General features: G+C 42.8%; 1 protein-coding gene across 2 annotated transcripts in view; it reads right to left on the reverse strand.

The window, feature by feature from the left end:
• Positions 1 to 1,560: 1,560 nt before the first annotated feature.
• Positions 1,561 to 16,491, reverse strand: part of RASGRP3 (RAS guanyl releasing protein 3) — a 31,348-nt gene continuing 16,417 nt past the window's right edge. Inside the window, exons 8-14 of one of the 2 annotated variants that reach the window (XM_082307303.1) lie at positions 13,581 to 13,697; positions 11,214 to 11,329; positions 10,279 to 10,426; positions 6,735 to 6,771; positions 4,084 to 4,209; positions 2,895 to 3,259; positions 1,561 to 2,459 (exon numbers count right to left, since the gene is read on the reverse strand). In XM_082307303.1, the coding sequence (XP_082163429.1) occupies positions 2,451 to 2,459; positions 2,895 to 3,259; positions 4,084 to 4,209; positions 6,735 to 6,771; positions 10,279 to 10,426; positions 11,214 to 11,329; positions 13,581 to 13,697 (918 nt within the window). In that variant the 3' untranslated portion in view covers positions 1,561 to 2,450. Of the gene's footprint in view, positions 2,460 to 2,808; positions 3,260 to 4,083; positions 4,210 to 6,734; positions 6,772 to 10,278; positions 10,427 to 11,213; positions 11,330 to 13,580; positions 13,698 to 16,491 lie in introns of those variants that run through there. The other variant, XM_082307304.1, reaches the window with a different exon arrangement.

Genomic DNA, 16,491 nt, shown 5'->3' on the forward strand with positions numbered 1-16,491 from the left:
TAATTATTACATTGTCTACAATGAGTCTATTCCTTTTTGGGGGGTGGGAGGGTGAAAAAAGGTTGTATTTATACCCAGTGTCTTTTTCTCAAGTTTTCCAATGGCTGTGAATGCTTACTGCCAGCAACACACTCTCAATGTTCCCCTTCTTGAAATGCCTAAAGCAGAGGGAGCAGGTGCTTGAAATTTTCACCTAGCCTGAGTCCTTCTCCTTGGACACTGCAGTATTTTGCTTAGAAGGATCAGCTGTGTGAGCCTGCAGTCTACGCTTGATCTGCAACTGCTGCTGAGGTAAGCACCTAACTGACCAAAGCTACCAGGCTTGCTAGAGATGCATTGATGAAATCTCTACAGTGGGTTGAAACTTAAGCTGTCTGTCTGCTAGTAGAATGGTCCCCCAGAAAGTGGGAGCTGCTTCTGTAGAACACGTCACTTTTCTTGCTTAAATGTGAGTGTGTGCCTTGATGACAGCATACATGGAAAAAACGTGTCCTTGAAAAGGCCTTCCTCTGAAGAACGTAGAGCACCTACCCTTTTAAATAGTTGAGGCAAGAAACTTGTAAGAATATTGGGGAGTAGGTAAGTGAGAAGATAAGATTATGTATGAGAAACATTCTCATCCAGCAATGAAATGAAGACGGGCATGGTTTGTGGGCCTGAGAGAAACAGGAAAGCAGGTACCTTTCAGAGCAAGAGTTACAACTATGACTTTTGAAAGTCTGCAAGAAATAGGCTGAGGTCTACAGATTAAATGCTGTTTAAAACTCTTACGTGATGTTAAGAATGAAGTTGCACATTAACATTTCATTTACAAAGCGTTAAAAGGCTTATCTCAACGGATCCATCAACAGCCTGGATCATAACCAAATTTCTCTATTCAAATTCTCTACCACATCATTTTCATTGTGTGCAAGCCGTGCACTGTAACGGTAGCTGTGCGGTCAGCCTGCTGTGACCTGTCACCTGACCCACCACAGGAAATAAAGACCATATTTTTGCTAATGCCTGTTCTTTGCCCACAGCAGTAAGAGTGAAGGATGCTTCTGGCCCTCATCCTAGCTTGGAAATCAGTGCTCCCTGCAGTGCTTATTTCTCCGAGTTTAAAACAGTAAGAGCATGTTATCTTTTTTTCTCTCCCCAGATTTACTGTCATTACTAGTTGTGTTGGAAAACAAAGGAAATCTGCAGGATTCAAGATGCAAACTCAGTGGGCATCTTGTAGTCGCAGTGCAGATTACAATTAAATTACCACAGAGGAGTGCAGCTGTCAGTTTTGGTTAGGGAGGTCTATGAAAGTACTCTCTGGTCTTGAGGGCTTGTAACTTGGTGAAGGGTGCAATAACCTGAATTTTGTAGGAAATATTATAATTGGGTTGCTTTAATTCAGAGCGTGTGCTCCCCATACACACCTGTTTTTGTGGAGAGATGGGCTAAGAAGAATACATATATGCCAACTTGGAACGCACGTTTCAGGTTTGAGCTTTGTGCTGTTTTGCTTTTCTCTCTTTTTTGCGGATGAGGGCTGTGCTCCTCAAGTAACTTAATGCTTCTGAGAAATGCCACTTCAGCCCTGCTTCTCAGGCCATTACAGATTCAGGTGCTATATCCTACATTAGCAAACTGCTAATCTGGAGTTTGCTTTTCAGTACATTTGGTCTTAACATGTGCAAGCTGCTAACCAGAGGAAAGCATATCACATACGCATACATACACACACATTTAAAACTAAGGTGTTTATTACATGCTAATTTTACCATAATCAGCGCTGGCAGAGAGGCCCCCTCTCCATTGCAGTGTAACCGGACACATGCATAGTGTCTTGGAATTCCTTCAGTTTCAGCCACGTGCTGCCTACTTGAAGCATCCCCAGTCTGGGAACTGGTATCACTGTGCTGAATACCAATACGCTCACTGTAGCAATGTAAACACGGCCAAAATTCAAAACCCCAGGTGTGCAAAGAATTTCAGCATAGAGGACTTTGTGAAAGGTTTTTGTTTGAGATTTAATCAACATGCACACCTACTTATTTCCTTAAAAGATCATTATGAGCTCTGGAAAAGGAGTGTTATCGAACAAACTTAGATGCTTGGCTTCTGTCCTCACCATTGTTGTTGCTGGCAGACAAACTGAAATGATGCAGTATATTTAAAGGAGGCCAAATATATCCTCACTGGCATGTAGAGGAAGTTTCCACAAAAGTCATACAAGAGAAAACACTGAGCGCAGAGATCTGTTCTGCTGTGTCCGTGCGATGTTCATCCAAATGGCTTACTCGTGAGAAAATAAATAGTGCTTTATATAACACCTTTCAGCTAAGAAAACAGGTTGAATTTAAAAGTATGAGGTACAGGAAAACTTCTCATGACCGAATGTGCTCTGTGACAGTCCATCAATGCTTGCTGTATTACAGTTGCTGTCTTCATTTTTTTCTGTGCTTCAGGGTGAGCAATCAGCTATCCTGTAACCAAAAGAAAATAGGTACTTACATGCTAGCAAAGATGGTCAACAAAAGCATGAGGCTTTGGAAGTATAAATTTTATGGGTGACTGCAACATGGAGCCCTGAACTGTGCATTGCAAGGGTACAGCAGCACAGAATTTGGTCAGATATCCACCAGGCTATTTTAATGATTTTCAAAAAGAAAAGGGCCCAACTCCTAAAAGCACATACTGACACCAGGAGTCAAACCTCCAGTTACAGCGTTACAGTAAATGCACACTGCAGTGTAGAAAATGGGTATCTATGGATAATTCGGCATTCTTCTGAAAGTAACTCTTGTGCAAGAAGCAATGGCAAATTTGAATTAAAAAGCATCCTGAAATTCATAAAATAACCTTATGAGACCTCAGACTCTAGCAGATTTTAAACTGTCTTGACTGCTTCTGCAACTCACCTCAGATTCTTGTCTTTCTGGGAGGGTTTCTATTCCGTTGTGATCCTGTATGTGCTGTGGGGCCTCAGCTTCTAGCTCTATATCAGCCTGCACATTGGGCTTTTCGTTCTCCCATTTTGCAAAGCCTTTATTCTTCCCCGCTTTGCCATGGAACTTGGACTTCATTTTGGGGAAAGTATGGGAACCCGAATCATTCCAGCCTGGCTCATGCCACAGTGGTTCTGTCTGTGTTGCTTGGCTGGTGGTTGCCCTCTGCAGCCGCACCGAAATTTTCCGCGAAGAGCCAGTGACGAGGGTGATGGCTCTGCCATCAAGGTCCTGGTGTTCCGCAGCAACACTGGGAAATTCAAATATTTCATCTTGGACTGAAACAGAAGGTGGAATAGTTTATTTTAAGTATTCTACTTCAAGATCTTTACAAAAAGATAGATAACTTAAGCCCTGGAGCGGGGGGGGGGGGGGGGGGGGGGGGAGGTAACCCCCTATATGAAGCAGTGGTATAATTAGAAATATCCATATCATAGAATCATGGAATGCTTTGGGATGGAAGGGACCTTTAAAGGTTACCTAGTCCATCCCCCCTGCAATTGGCAGGGACATCTACAACTAGATCAGGTTGCTCAGAACCCCATCCAGCCTGTTCTTGAGTCTTTCCAAGGATGGGGCATCTACCACCTCTCTGGGCAACCTGTTCCAGTGTTTCACTGCCCTCATTGTAAAAAATTTCTTCCTTATATCCAGTCTGAATCTATCCTCTTTCAGTTTAAAACCATTCCCCCTTGTCCTATCGCAACACCCATATGCTGCTTGGAAACTGGCCTTGTGTACGTACATTTCCTTCTCCCTCCATCTGCATGCTCAGGGGATAAGGCAGAGTGAGAATTGTGCCCTATGTCTCCCTGCTCCTAAGTCGCTTATAAGTACAATTTCCCTATTTATAATTTTATTTCTTTTCAGCTAGGATAGGGGTGTCAGTATGGAGGATAGGGAGCCTCAGGCAGGAGACTAAGGCCATCACTGCAGAAAGGGATGTTGTAATCCGAGCACTGAACACGAGTCATGGTGCAGTGGAAAGTACATGTGCTGCTCTGTGCATTGATACAAAGGAAAATTAAAAATGGCAGCAAGGACACTGGCCATTACAGAGGATTCCAGAAATGGTTTAAAATAGGAACAAAAGTGCTCTCACCTGGAGGCAGAGATGGACTGCTAGGCAGAGAGCCATGGTTGCTGCCTACTGAGGTTCCTCTGGAAAATTTCCTGCATGCGAGCACAAGCAGGTCCCTGCATTGCTTATGACAGTTGGCACCGCAATCTGTAAAGAAAGGAATTGTCAAGTCACCAAATGGAAAGTCACAATTATCTGGTAATCCCTCAGGGCTATCAGCAGACAGATACCAGGAGGGACTTTGAAGTAACAAATACTCTTGACAGAAGGTGCGAAGGGAGTTACAGAAATGGATCGTTTGGTGTGAAGAGCATTACAAAAAATGGATCATTTCCATGGCAGCCATTAATTGAAATCTGGCAGCAGAAGGGAAGAGGGGGATGATATTTTCATGAGAAATGAGTTAAAAGGAAGAGACCTGGAATTATTGGTATAATCCTGTGTATGCCATGCATAAAGCCTCTGCTTCACTGCATGAGTCTCCAAAAAAAGTTTGTTTTTTTTTTTTTCATTTGACCTAGCAGTGCCCATTATAGTAAACACACTTGGTCAGAAGACATCGCAGTGTCCATACTCTGAGCCTCTGGAAGGACAGCTGGAGGTCAATGTAGACCACTGTAGGTTAAAACTCACCTAATTAGCTCAGCAAGCAGCATCAGCATAGAGTAAGCTCTATGGATGTGTATCATCTGCCTGGATGAAACTGGCTGAGTGCCTGCACACCTAGCCTCTGCCGGGCTTTGCATCACTGCAGATACACTCATCACTAGGTACATTTATCTGAAGTGTGGCTGCAGTACAGATCTTATCTGCAAGAAAGGGCCAAAGGGTGGAAGATGTGTGCCCCAAACACAGGGTCTCTCTACTCTGTGTCCCTTGCCCTTGTTTGAAATTTCCATCTATCATCTCCCTTGTTTCTCTGTTGCTGCTCCATGACCTAACATTTTATTCTACGTGAGCCATTACCAAAGTGTTGTGTTTATAACTCTTGGCTAAAAGAACCATTCTGCTCAGGGCAGCATCTCTGAGAGGTGAGAGTTCTGGTTTCTCCCATCACCTTGTTCATATGACTAATACAGAAGTACCTGCCCAGCTGTGGTTTTGTCTGCCCTAAAGGTAATACCCCCGCCCCCTCCCAATACAATAAAGGTCTCTCTTGGCAGTGAAGAACCTCTTTCATCACTTGTAGACCACACAGTCTAGCTTTATCTCATTACCCACCGTGCTGGGGTAAGCAGCAGAGCTGAACAGGTAACTCCCTCCCCCTGCTAGCACAGTGTCAGAGGTTCAAAACAGAAGATGACAGCTCTGTGCTCAAAGGCAGAAATCATCCATAATGGGTGCAGCACTCTAGTGATGCTGGCATACGGAGCAGCTCGTAGCTGCTGCAACAAAGGGCAGGCACTAATTACACTTGTTGACCACTTTAAGATCTGAGCGAGCAGCTCTGCTCTCTTACTCTCATGCTCCATTGCCTATAATTTTGACTCTACAGAACCACTTTTGCTCTCTCTCCGCTGGGCCACTGTTAAAAGCAATGATGATGCAGGACGGAGCTCAGCTTTCAGATCTCAAGTTGAGTTTACAGGGCTGCTGTGACAAAACCCTGTCTTCCTTCCCTCATCCTACCAGCAGAAGTATAGACCCCAACTAGCCCTTTCATAGCTGCTCAGATGACAGTAATCAGGAATAGCTGAATTATATACACTGGTTTAGACATGCACATTTTCCCCACCCCTCTCTGAGGAAGAGATGTTCATGAGCGGAGAGGGAGGCAGGAATATAGTGTATCCTAAAAAACAATCCTGCCAATTCTTCACCCTTCTCCTGGAAGCCAGTGTAAGACTAAGGGAAAAGAGTGTATATAAATACAACTATGAAGCTCCAGCATGAATATTCCCCTGTGAATAATTGAGATGCAACTACAACTGTGAAAATCAACAGCACCCTTCAGCCAGAGCTGGGCTGCTTGAGAAATAAATAAGTCCAGGACTTTAAAGCCAATGAGGACCACTACAATGTCATTCTTGGTCTGACCTGCTCAATATGGTGCAAGTACTGCATAAAAAATTAAACATTTTATGAAAGCAGCAGAGAGGGCTGTAAAAGCTCTAGGTTTGGTGGGTTTTTTGTGTGTTTTTTTTTGGTTTTTTTTTTTTTTTTAAGTTCAATGTCTGCAGAAGATCTTGCAATGAGATCTGCTGGGCGGTCTAGGAATTAAGTATTTCTCTATTTCTAGCTCAGCCACTATTGCATTGCAAGACCAGTTAGGCTTCACTACAGGCATGCGGATGTACATGACAGACAGCATTGCCAGCAGGCCTTTTCCTGACCCCAAGTCTCAGCAGATATATTTCAGGATGTCTTGGTGTTAAGATGAGGACACTTGGTTTTCTAAGATGCAAGGTCTTTGCTGGTAGAAAGTGACACCTCGTGGAGTCAGTGGCTGCTTTGGACCTTTAGCTCACAGAACCTGTGTGTTCATACCGGGTGCTATGTCCCCTAATGCCCTGAGACTTCATAACGTACCAGCAGTCCCTCTTCACGGACAGTACCAAGTGTATAAGCAAAATTTGGATGAATAGATGTCATTCTAGTAAAAAATGCAGTTGACCCACTTGTGCTAAAACCCACCATCTATAGCTGGAAAAATCCATGCAATATTTATTTACCTTTGCATTTGTAGCCTTGTTTGATTATACCCCAGAGCTGCAAAGAAAGACAAAAGAACGTCAAGGAATCCGAAAAGAAAGCTGGAAGGAAAACAAGGTCACAATGAGGAAGTACCAATGGCTACAAAAGCACAAACAGGATATCACTGCTCTTAACACCCTTCCTGTTAGGCAGACCTCCCCCTCTAATTGTGATAAGACTTGTGTGGCTTCCCCTTTGTTTTTACTACTTACAGTGGGACTACTAGAGAAAGAGAGACACAGATGAGATTTGCTTCCAGGAACAGGTGAAAAATTGCTATTATATCAAGCTTACTGAAACCAGCAGAGCACGTTCTGCTTTTAGGCTCACTTAACGTTATCAGCGAGGGAATTTCCAGTGTACATCCATTCTCCAGATACATGAATGACCCATGCCATTCAAACACAGCAGAAGAAAACACCACTGGGGATACAAATTAGGTTCTTGGTTCCCATACTGGGCCCCAGCAGACCCAGCCATAGCAATCAGATTTGCTTGCCTTTTTCCATTTAAAAAAAAAAAAAGGTTGAAGACTGAAACAGGCAGAAAAGCCACTGAATTCCATCTTTGCCTCCTCCCAGAAACTGTCCTTGTTGATGTACATTACATAACAACCAAATGCTAAACTTCCAGGAGGCAGTGTGTGCAGTCCCACTTTTGGGAACCTTTCACTGCAACATGAGCAGGATTGCTTAGAAGTAGGAAAATTCCCTAGCAAATCATTATCTATACACTCAGAAGTGCTGTATCTACAGCCATCCCATTTTAAAAACAAGCATTTTCACTCTGAGAGGCAGATAGAGGAAGGGGCAGTTTTTCTAGCCCTAGCATTAAAGGAAAAAGATTGGGGACTGAAGTGTTTATTTACCCTGACCTCATTCAAAACATTACCGGGGAGGGTGAGCACATCCAGCCAGTCAAAACTGCACGTGGCTTCTCACCATAAGAACCCATGCAGAGTATGCAGGGGGTGAATACAGTCATTAAAGAAATGTTCAAAAGGAAGGGCCAGAGAACATTCAGAATACAAAGGAAAGAGTAAAATAAACAGAACAGGAAGATTCTGGGGGGAAAAAAATCCATACACTGCAAAAAAGAATTTGCAAGGAAAAATGGGGGCTTGGAAAAGCAAAACAGATTAGACAGGGTGGAAGAAAGGTGAATGAAAGAACAGAAGTGGCAACAGTGGAAGAAGGGTCCATAGAAAGCCTGCTGCTTGCTCTTTTCCTGCTAATGCCTGTGGTCAGGCAGCGACAGTGGAGCCCTCCCATCCCTCTTGGAAGAGCAGCAGCAGGGTTGTCACTGCTCAGCTTTACATGACTTTTTTTCCCAGGTCTCTTTGCCAGGACCACCATAAGAGACATGGATTATAGCTTCTTTCATTTAAGCTCTCATCTGTTCCCACTGAAGAGCTTTCTCCTCACCTTCTTAGCTCTGTACCTTCCTCCTACTCAAATTTGGTGCCACTGTCATGATTACACACAGCAGCAAAGCTTAGCTGAAGTGCCATGTCATGAATTCTGACCTAAAATGCTTTGAATCTGTCTGACACAGCTTTGCTGCAAAGCTGGCTTGAGCCAGCTCCAAGGTAAGAGGATCTGTGCAAATTTGTATTAATTATAAAGCTTGGCAGGATGGCTGGTCACCTACCTTGCCATGTGGTGCAACTCAAGCCGTGGGACGGAACTGCGGCTGGCCATGGGCATATCAATTTTGCGCTGCCTAATGGCATTAGGTTTTAGCTTGACCTTTAAAGTTCATATCATTTTAATAACAGATATTTTATTGGATGCTGCATGGATTGCACTGTCATGTCAATTCATCCTGCTGCACTGTCAGTGCACATTATTTTGACTGTGAATCAGTGCATTAGTTCGAAATTAAGTTCCTGTCCATGGATGAGCAGCACTGAAATGCAGAACAAACACGCAGCAGATTTTGTAGTTGGTTCCTGTCCTATCAGCCCAACTCATCCACAGGACAATGCCAATGACTTCAGTGAGCTGATAGGAAAAATGACCTTATTTCCATTTCCTGTACAACCCCTCACTCATTTGTATTCCTGCACTGGATGTAATCAGGGAGACATGAAAAATCCAACAATGGCCAATTAGCAAATTGATGCTGGAGAAAAATATCTGGTGGAGAGGACATTGCAGGGCAGTCCTTGGGCCTTGCTTTGCTATGGAAGCCTTCCAAACATGAACCGGGCATCACAAATGCAATGACGTCTTCCCGAAGCCACAGGCAGCCTGAAACAATAGGCTCAGGCCAGTGACCGCCCCTGCCCCATCGGTCTTCTGGAGCTGTCAGCTCAAGAGCCCACCAGCATGCTCCTGAATCAGCATTGACCATGTCACCTCCAAGGTTTTTGCAGTTCTAGCGGAAATAGGTGGAATTCCTTCTTCCCCGTGGCCTTGATCAGCGGTTGCGATAGGGACCACGAGCATCTGAATGAGACAGAGGGGCGCACAGACAAGAGCAGGAACACCAGAGCCGGTCTGAGAGGAGGCACATTTTTGCACTTAGCAGTGCTGGTATTGTTACTTTCAGCCATGAAAAAGAATTACTTAGTGGAAAAGTTCACGTAGTATAAGCTGGAGATTTTTCTGCCGATACCAGAGGCAGATCTCCGCTGGAGAGCAGGGACCATGTTCTGAATTTACACCTTGTATGTGGGCCACACATAAGCAGAGGACATGGGCCTCTGCCCTTATTACTTAAGCTGTCTAAATGTGTACATTTGATTTCATCGGGGGGTGTACATTAATGTAACTTTTAAATCATAGGAATTCCTTTTTCTTTACTATACTTGGTTTGAAGTGACAAAGTTGGAGGAGGTTTACAAGCAACACAAATATTTACAAAAACAATTATTTCCCAGCTATGTATAAAGCACTCTAATAAGTGCCACGTGGTAAATTATGGCTGAGAGAAAAAGCGAATTAAAAAAAAAAAAAACAAACCAAAAAACCTCAAATAAATTAAAAAAAAAAATCTTATTGTACAGAACTGCTGGAAGCACTTTTGATTTCTTGACCAAATTAGAAGATCTGTTAATTCAATAGAGCAAGGATTAAGGCTGTTATGGCCATTCAGAGAATTATGAACGTAGCTATGTTGCCATGTGCAATTTCCTGAGAAAGAACGCCTTTTGCTTCATCTACATCCTCTGTTCCAGACACCCATTTTCCCTCGAGCTTGTTTACATGGGAAATCAAGCCAAATTAAAGAACTTAAGATAAACGAAGTAAGGCCATTCATATAGTCTCTAATATCCTTTAGCTAACATAATTTTATTTTTTCCCCTGCAACAGTAATTCTTACAAATGCCAGTATTCCGGAACCACTGAAACAAAACTGGATAGCACAGCTACAACATGAGTAAATGTTTTGTGCTTCTGAATGCGATGAGATATTTGGCCAAGAGACTTTAGCAATGTGTGGAGCCAGTTTCACCCTGTCTATGTTAAAGGGTAAAAAATTGTGTTTAAGACATACTATTATTAAAAACATACTTACAAATCCTGCACAGTGCTCGCAGAAAGTTGGTTTAAGATAGGTCATCTCCTGAAAGTTATGAATAAACCCTGGTCCCATTTTACACTGGAACTGTGATTTAGCTCTCAGAAAGTAAGCCATCATTTCTTCTTTGCTTATAAGACCATCTCTGTTAGGGAAAAAAAAAGTAGAGTAAATATGTCACCGCTCGCGGCACTGAACAATTCAGGGTTTTCTCATTGCAAAAAGCAGGCAGCACACAAAGTACGTTCTTTGAAAGAGCTGCAACTCTCCTGGCAGAAAAAAGCCTTTGTGGTTCTTATCCTTCATTAAGCAGCAAACACTGAAATTATAGCATGGATGTTGGTTTCTCACCTATTCATGGTATCAGAGCACAGACCAGGACATTAAGTGAAGGATCTTGACTTACTGCCTACGCAGACCAAGCAGTTATGCCCCTGGCTGACCACCAGCCTTGACAGCCAAAGAGATTCTGGACAACAAGAATTATCAAGCCCAACTGGCTAGGAAATATATATACCTCCCAGAATATTTGTTACCCTCTCTCTGCTACATACACTCTTTTCCCCTGTTCTGTACACAACTTATTTGTTTCATCAGTCTGCTGCCTGGTCTGGATACAGCATCTCCACTGTAATTTGACAGTACTCTCGGGGTTTTGACTCAGTCCCAGCAGGAATTCTTCATTAAGCTATTATGTAAATGATTTTTAAAGTACTAGGTAAAGCAGGACTCCAACTTGCGTGGGCTTATAGAACCGACTACGGCATAAGAAGTTAAATGAGAACAGAATTCAGCCTTCAGTGATGTTCAGTTCCTTAAGTGAGATGTCAGACACAAGAAGCTCGGGAGACGCTGTTTCTTCAATATCTGGTTTTCATGAGTTTTTAAATTGAGGAAAAGAAAAAAAACCACATAGAAATCTCCAAACTTACTGGTCTTTGTCTAGCACACAGAAAGAGTCCAAAAAGGGGAAGTTGGCAGCTATACTTTCGAAGTCTTCCTGAGAAATATAGCCATCATGGTCATGATCGTAGTTCCTAAAGACAGACTGAAAAAAAAGAAAGAAATTATTGTCCTAATATCTAGCCTATCCTGAATCTATACCAACTCTTCAACCTATAATTACATGTAACTTAATGTTCAACATTACTAATCAGATGCTCTGCTGCCTTGCTTTATTCCTTTTATTCCTACTAGGTACTTCAATATGCATATTTATTGGACTGTAGGGGGAAAAATGGCTAAATTTTAAAGAAAACTCAGTGTTTATCTAGTGATGGTCCTCCACACCTCTTCAGACATAATTATTCTTGCTTTATTTTTCTTTTTTATGGGAAATGTCACTAAAATTCTGTCCCACGTGACATATTCCCTTTCCTTCATTAAGTATGCTTTTTAATCACAAAAAAAGAAATAAAACAAAAACAACCCAACAGAAACTTTCCCATGAGTATTTCAGATGTTTTTGGTTTCACTTCTCTTTTAGTCGGTCACTCCTGCTCTGCCACTGTTTCAATCTGATTTTTTTACCAATACTTTGACATCCAGATCCGGAGCACTTTGTATCTAACAACCATTCCCTCCCATCAATCCCCAGCTCGCCACTGAGTAAAACCAGACATGGGATCAAATTTAAAAGGTCGCATAAAACGGTGGAAGCCCTCCTTAGCTGCTAAGGAATTACTATATTCTGTCTTTCTTACTGATTACAGAGATGTGCAAGGGGCGTTAAAGCTACGTGTGATGCTGATGGGAAAAACACGACTGTCAAAGTTAACATGACTATCTGAAAGACACATATTGAAGCACAAACACTCTCATTAGATTAAGATTTGGTTAACAAAGACAAGAATTTAATATACTGAGACCTCTGAAAGGTGTTTGCATCGTCCTTATTTTAACAAGGACATGATGAAGCCAATTTCTAAGCACCTGTCAAACGACCTGTAACCGATGACTGGCAGCCCTCAAAAATGCATCATCAAGAAGGAACCAATAGGCAAACCCAAGTAGTATTCAACACTTTTAGTAATAAAAACAATGCCTTAAAGCACAACTCAAAGCAGCTAGTAAATGACAAAGATGATTGGCAAAATGAAGACAGCTGTACAGAGTGCTGTGGGCCTCTTGGTAAGCTGTATCCATAACAGCCCCAAACCATGTTTTAATCCTGTCAGACTCAAGATCATATGTCCTGAACCAGGCCAAAATTGTGGAATGGGGGACTGCATCTCCCCCGCCCACAGGAACAAGAACAACCTCTCACCCAGCACATTCTGGAAAGATTAAGGAGTTGCAACAGACTTCCTATTTAAACAAGCTATCAAAGAAAGGTTTGGATGCGGAGTGATTTTTATCAACACATATGGCACTGACAAAAGCAATACAGGAACAGCATGTGCAGTTCTGGCATCCCACATTAAGAGAAAAATGAAAATTTTTTAAAGAAAGAGCATGTACAAAAAGTAAAACACAAGATATATTTGAAGTCTGAGTGAGAGAACTGAAGACTTTGTTTAAGTTATCTTAACAACATAATCCCAATTAATGACCTGCAACATAGATGAGGTCAGAATTTAATAGTTCCTCTCAGACTTAGTTAGTGATTTGTAAAAAGCAGAAGGAAATCTTGCTTCATTATCTACAACACATTCCTGGTTCCTCTGCATGCTGCTCTTACACATCAACACAACAGGGTTCAGTCTCTCCAAAGGAACCTGGTAGTGTTTGGTTTTGTTTGCATTACCTAACACGTCACCTTCCAAACTGAAGCTGAAAGATCCCAGCTATAATTCTTCATGACCTCATGCTCAGATTTTTAAAGCGATACCAAGACAATGCTTTCTTTACCGTGTGTAGTATGCTCCGGACAGTCAAATTACAGCAAGTGGAAAACCAGAAATACGGTTTCCAGAAACATTCTCTGGACCTAGTAATGTGTGAGTCCTTGTTTCTGAGTATTTTTGTTTCCAGCTGTCTGTTACCAGACATAAACTGGGTGAGTAGAGCTGCAGAAACTCAATTTTGACCTCTGACTTTATGTTTGCTAATCAAACCCATTGAACAGCAGCCAGGCTTTGGATGCTCGTGTATCAAGAAACCTGCCTACTAATCCCATCAGCGGTTGCAGGAATAAAATAAATATTTCTGAAAGTATCAGTAAAGGCTCAAATTTGTTATTGGATGTCTGAAATTCATCCCAACCATAACAATCTCTTGAAAAGCTTGAAATTAATTATAATGATGACAATATCAAAGCTATCATTCTCTTTGACCAGTATATTCTTCCAAATACTTACATCCACCAGCTTACGTATGTGCTTGTTAATGACGGTAGGGTCGGGTTTTGGTACCACTCCAGATGCCCACTCCAGTGGCACTACTGGCTTGTTAGGGGTTGTCGGGGAGGTAGGCTGCTGAGAGATGGATCAGAATACAAAGATTTTAAAATCTGAATTATGAAGTTGAATTTCCTGCTAAAAGTAGCTCTATATGTCAGAGCTACAACCACAAACTACTGGAGTCCCTGTGCTATAAAAATCATAGAATCATAGAATGCTTTGGGATGGAAGGGACCTTTAAAGGTCACCTAGTCCAACCCCCCTGCAATTGGCAGGGACATCTACAACTAGATCAGGTTGCTCAGAGCCCCATCCAGCCTGGCCTTGAATGTTTCCAAGGATGGGGCAACTCGTTCCAGTGTTTCACCACCCTCATTGTAAAAAATTTCTTCCTTATATCTAGTCTGAATCTACCCTCTTTTAGTCTAAAACCATTACCCCTTGTCTTATCGCTACTGGCCCTGCTAAAAAGTCTGTCCCCATCTTTCTTATAAGCCCCCTTTAAGTACTGAAAGGCTAAAATGTGCTTAGCAAAACATCAGGCAGGGTTTTAAAGGGTTGCTTGCCTCTGCTAACAGCTTCAGGCGGGCTCTCTGTGGCACCTCGCAGCTACGCCGGCAGCGGCAGTGCCCAGTGAGCTCAGAAGAAAAACCAAGGCAGACTTTCCTCACTGCTGTCTCCGGAGGGTCCAACGGCAACGAGACTTGGAGGAAGGGGGAAGGAAGGAGGGTCTCTGGACACAGCAGGCACCAGAAATAGGCAAGCCCAGAAATCTGCTTTTCTCTGTCCTGGTACAGCCCCGGAGGAACCGGCCGTCATGATACAGCCTGGCCCCAGCACCCTGCTGGAAGGACTGGGCCCAGGAGCCACGCAAGGGACTGCGGTGGCCTGGATAAGTTAATGCTCCTGCTCTGTCTGGCACCACGAAGAGGGCAGGATGCAGAAGTGGGGACAGAATCACACTCAGCCATCTCACTGGTTTCCAGCTAAGATGTGCTATGACGACGTGGCAGGGAAATGGTAATGCTGTAGTGGAACAAGAGTGAAATCTTCCTGGGCAGGGACAGGAGCAAATTTACAGTAGGCCAGGATGCACAGCTTAATTCATCTAGGCAGCCTGAGCAGGAAGGGGCTAACCTTTGACTTGCTCTCCAGATAACACCAGCGAGACTATTTTATTTTGAAAACAGCTTGGTCCTGACAAAACGGTAGCCAGCTCATTTGTTACATACAGACCACGCAACCCAATTCCCTCCAGACCACTACGGTGCTTTGGGAGAAGCTCTGGCACGCAGCTCAGCTTGTTCAAGTAGAAAATATAGGACAAACCTGAACACAGTTTCAGGTAAGGCTTCAAAAACCACCAGGCAGCATGAAAAATGCTGCAAGGCGTACTGGCCTTCCCCTGCATCTGCCACTGGACAGCTGGCAGGCGAAGCAGGGTCAAGCAGAAAAATTTCAGCATGGTTTAGATCGGAAGGGACATGGCCCACAGCCTCAGAAGGTCCCTGTATTAGCTGATGAGCAAGAAATCTGGGTCCTATCTATCTCCCTATGAGCTGGTGTGAGTTGAGAGGGAGATCATTAAGCCATCTAAAAATGTTAGTTTTTCGTGTGTATAACAAAGATATTGTAGACTTTGACATTGAGATGAAAAATGGTCACAAGGTCATACTCTACTATGTTTGGTAGGGAAGAAAAAGAAGGATGTGTTAGTGGGTTGTTTTATTCACTTGGCTTTTCCTTATTCAGCTGTCAGAATGGCTTCTATCAGTTCCTCAGTGGCTCCTGACTCATCATACAAATCCGCACAGGTAAGTTTAAGAAGGAAAAAATCCCTGTATCCACAGAATTCAGTTCCAACAGGAAATACAGAGAACCTGGACATCCAGCTCTATATGCCAAAAGCACTTACAGAATGTTTTAATCCTAAAATTAATGTCACCACACAGTGATGGATCAACATGCTGGCAAGTGTTTTTGCTCTAAAAACATGCAGAAATGCAGCAATCTTGGTAACATGTAACATGCCAGTATTGCGATATTCTTACAGCTATGGTCAGAGAAGACATTTGAAATGTGCCTTCTCTTAAAAAAAATCTTAGACTAAAGGGACTCAAAGCATCAGTATCAAAGTGTCAGAATGGTGCTAGACTACCAAATCCTCACAGAGAGCTTTTAACTCCTGCTGGCCCAAGTGCAAAATGGCAGAAAGAGACTGAATCCACTGGAGCATTCCTCTTTGTTCTGGGCTATTTCATTTGAAGCCTCATTCAATTGTTACATTTTTTGACAAGCTGCAACAAAACTTCATGTTACTGCCCACTAGCCAAAGAGCAATGTCAGTTCCTCCTATTTCACTCATAGACTCATATGAACAACCATGATTTTATTTATGTATTTGAAATGCATGCTATGAGGAAAGGTACTAACCAGTGTCCGGAGGCTACCTAGCTGAACGCTCAGAAACACTGTACCTGGTCATGCTCTCTGTGATTCAGCCTGTATCTCCTGTCTGTTTCACCAGCACAGGGATAACGGCATCGTAGACTAAAAAAGCATTTTCAGATGGATGTAAAAACATCTGCGTATTTTGGCGTTGAAATAAGTTCTACTGAAAAGCAAAAAAATCTATGTAAGTGTGTGTTCAGTGGCATAACTGTACCAGGCAGAGTTGTCTTCTAGCCAACAGCTGTACTAGTAAAAACTCCCAACAAGAAGATAACTAATGCGCAGGGAAAAGCAGGACAGTGTGACAGGGAGATGTTACAGTACAACTGGGGGTCAGTCTTCAGTAATTTTTTAGGCTGCTACACTGACTGAAGAGTCTCCTCCTAGTTTTAGCAGAATGAAAGTCTTGCTCAAGTCC

Source organism: Platalea leucorodia (genome assembly GCF_965183815.1).
Source record: "Platalea leucorodia genome assembly, chromosome: 3".
Classification (NCBI taxonomy): Eukaryota; Metazoa; Chordata; class Aves; order Pelecaniformes; family Threskiornithidae; genus Platalea; species Platalea leucorodia.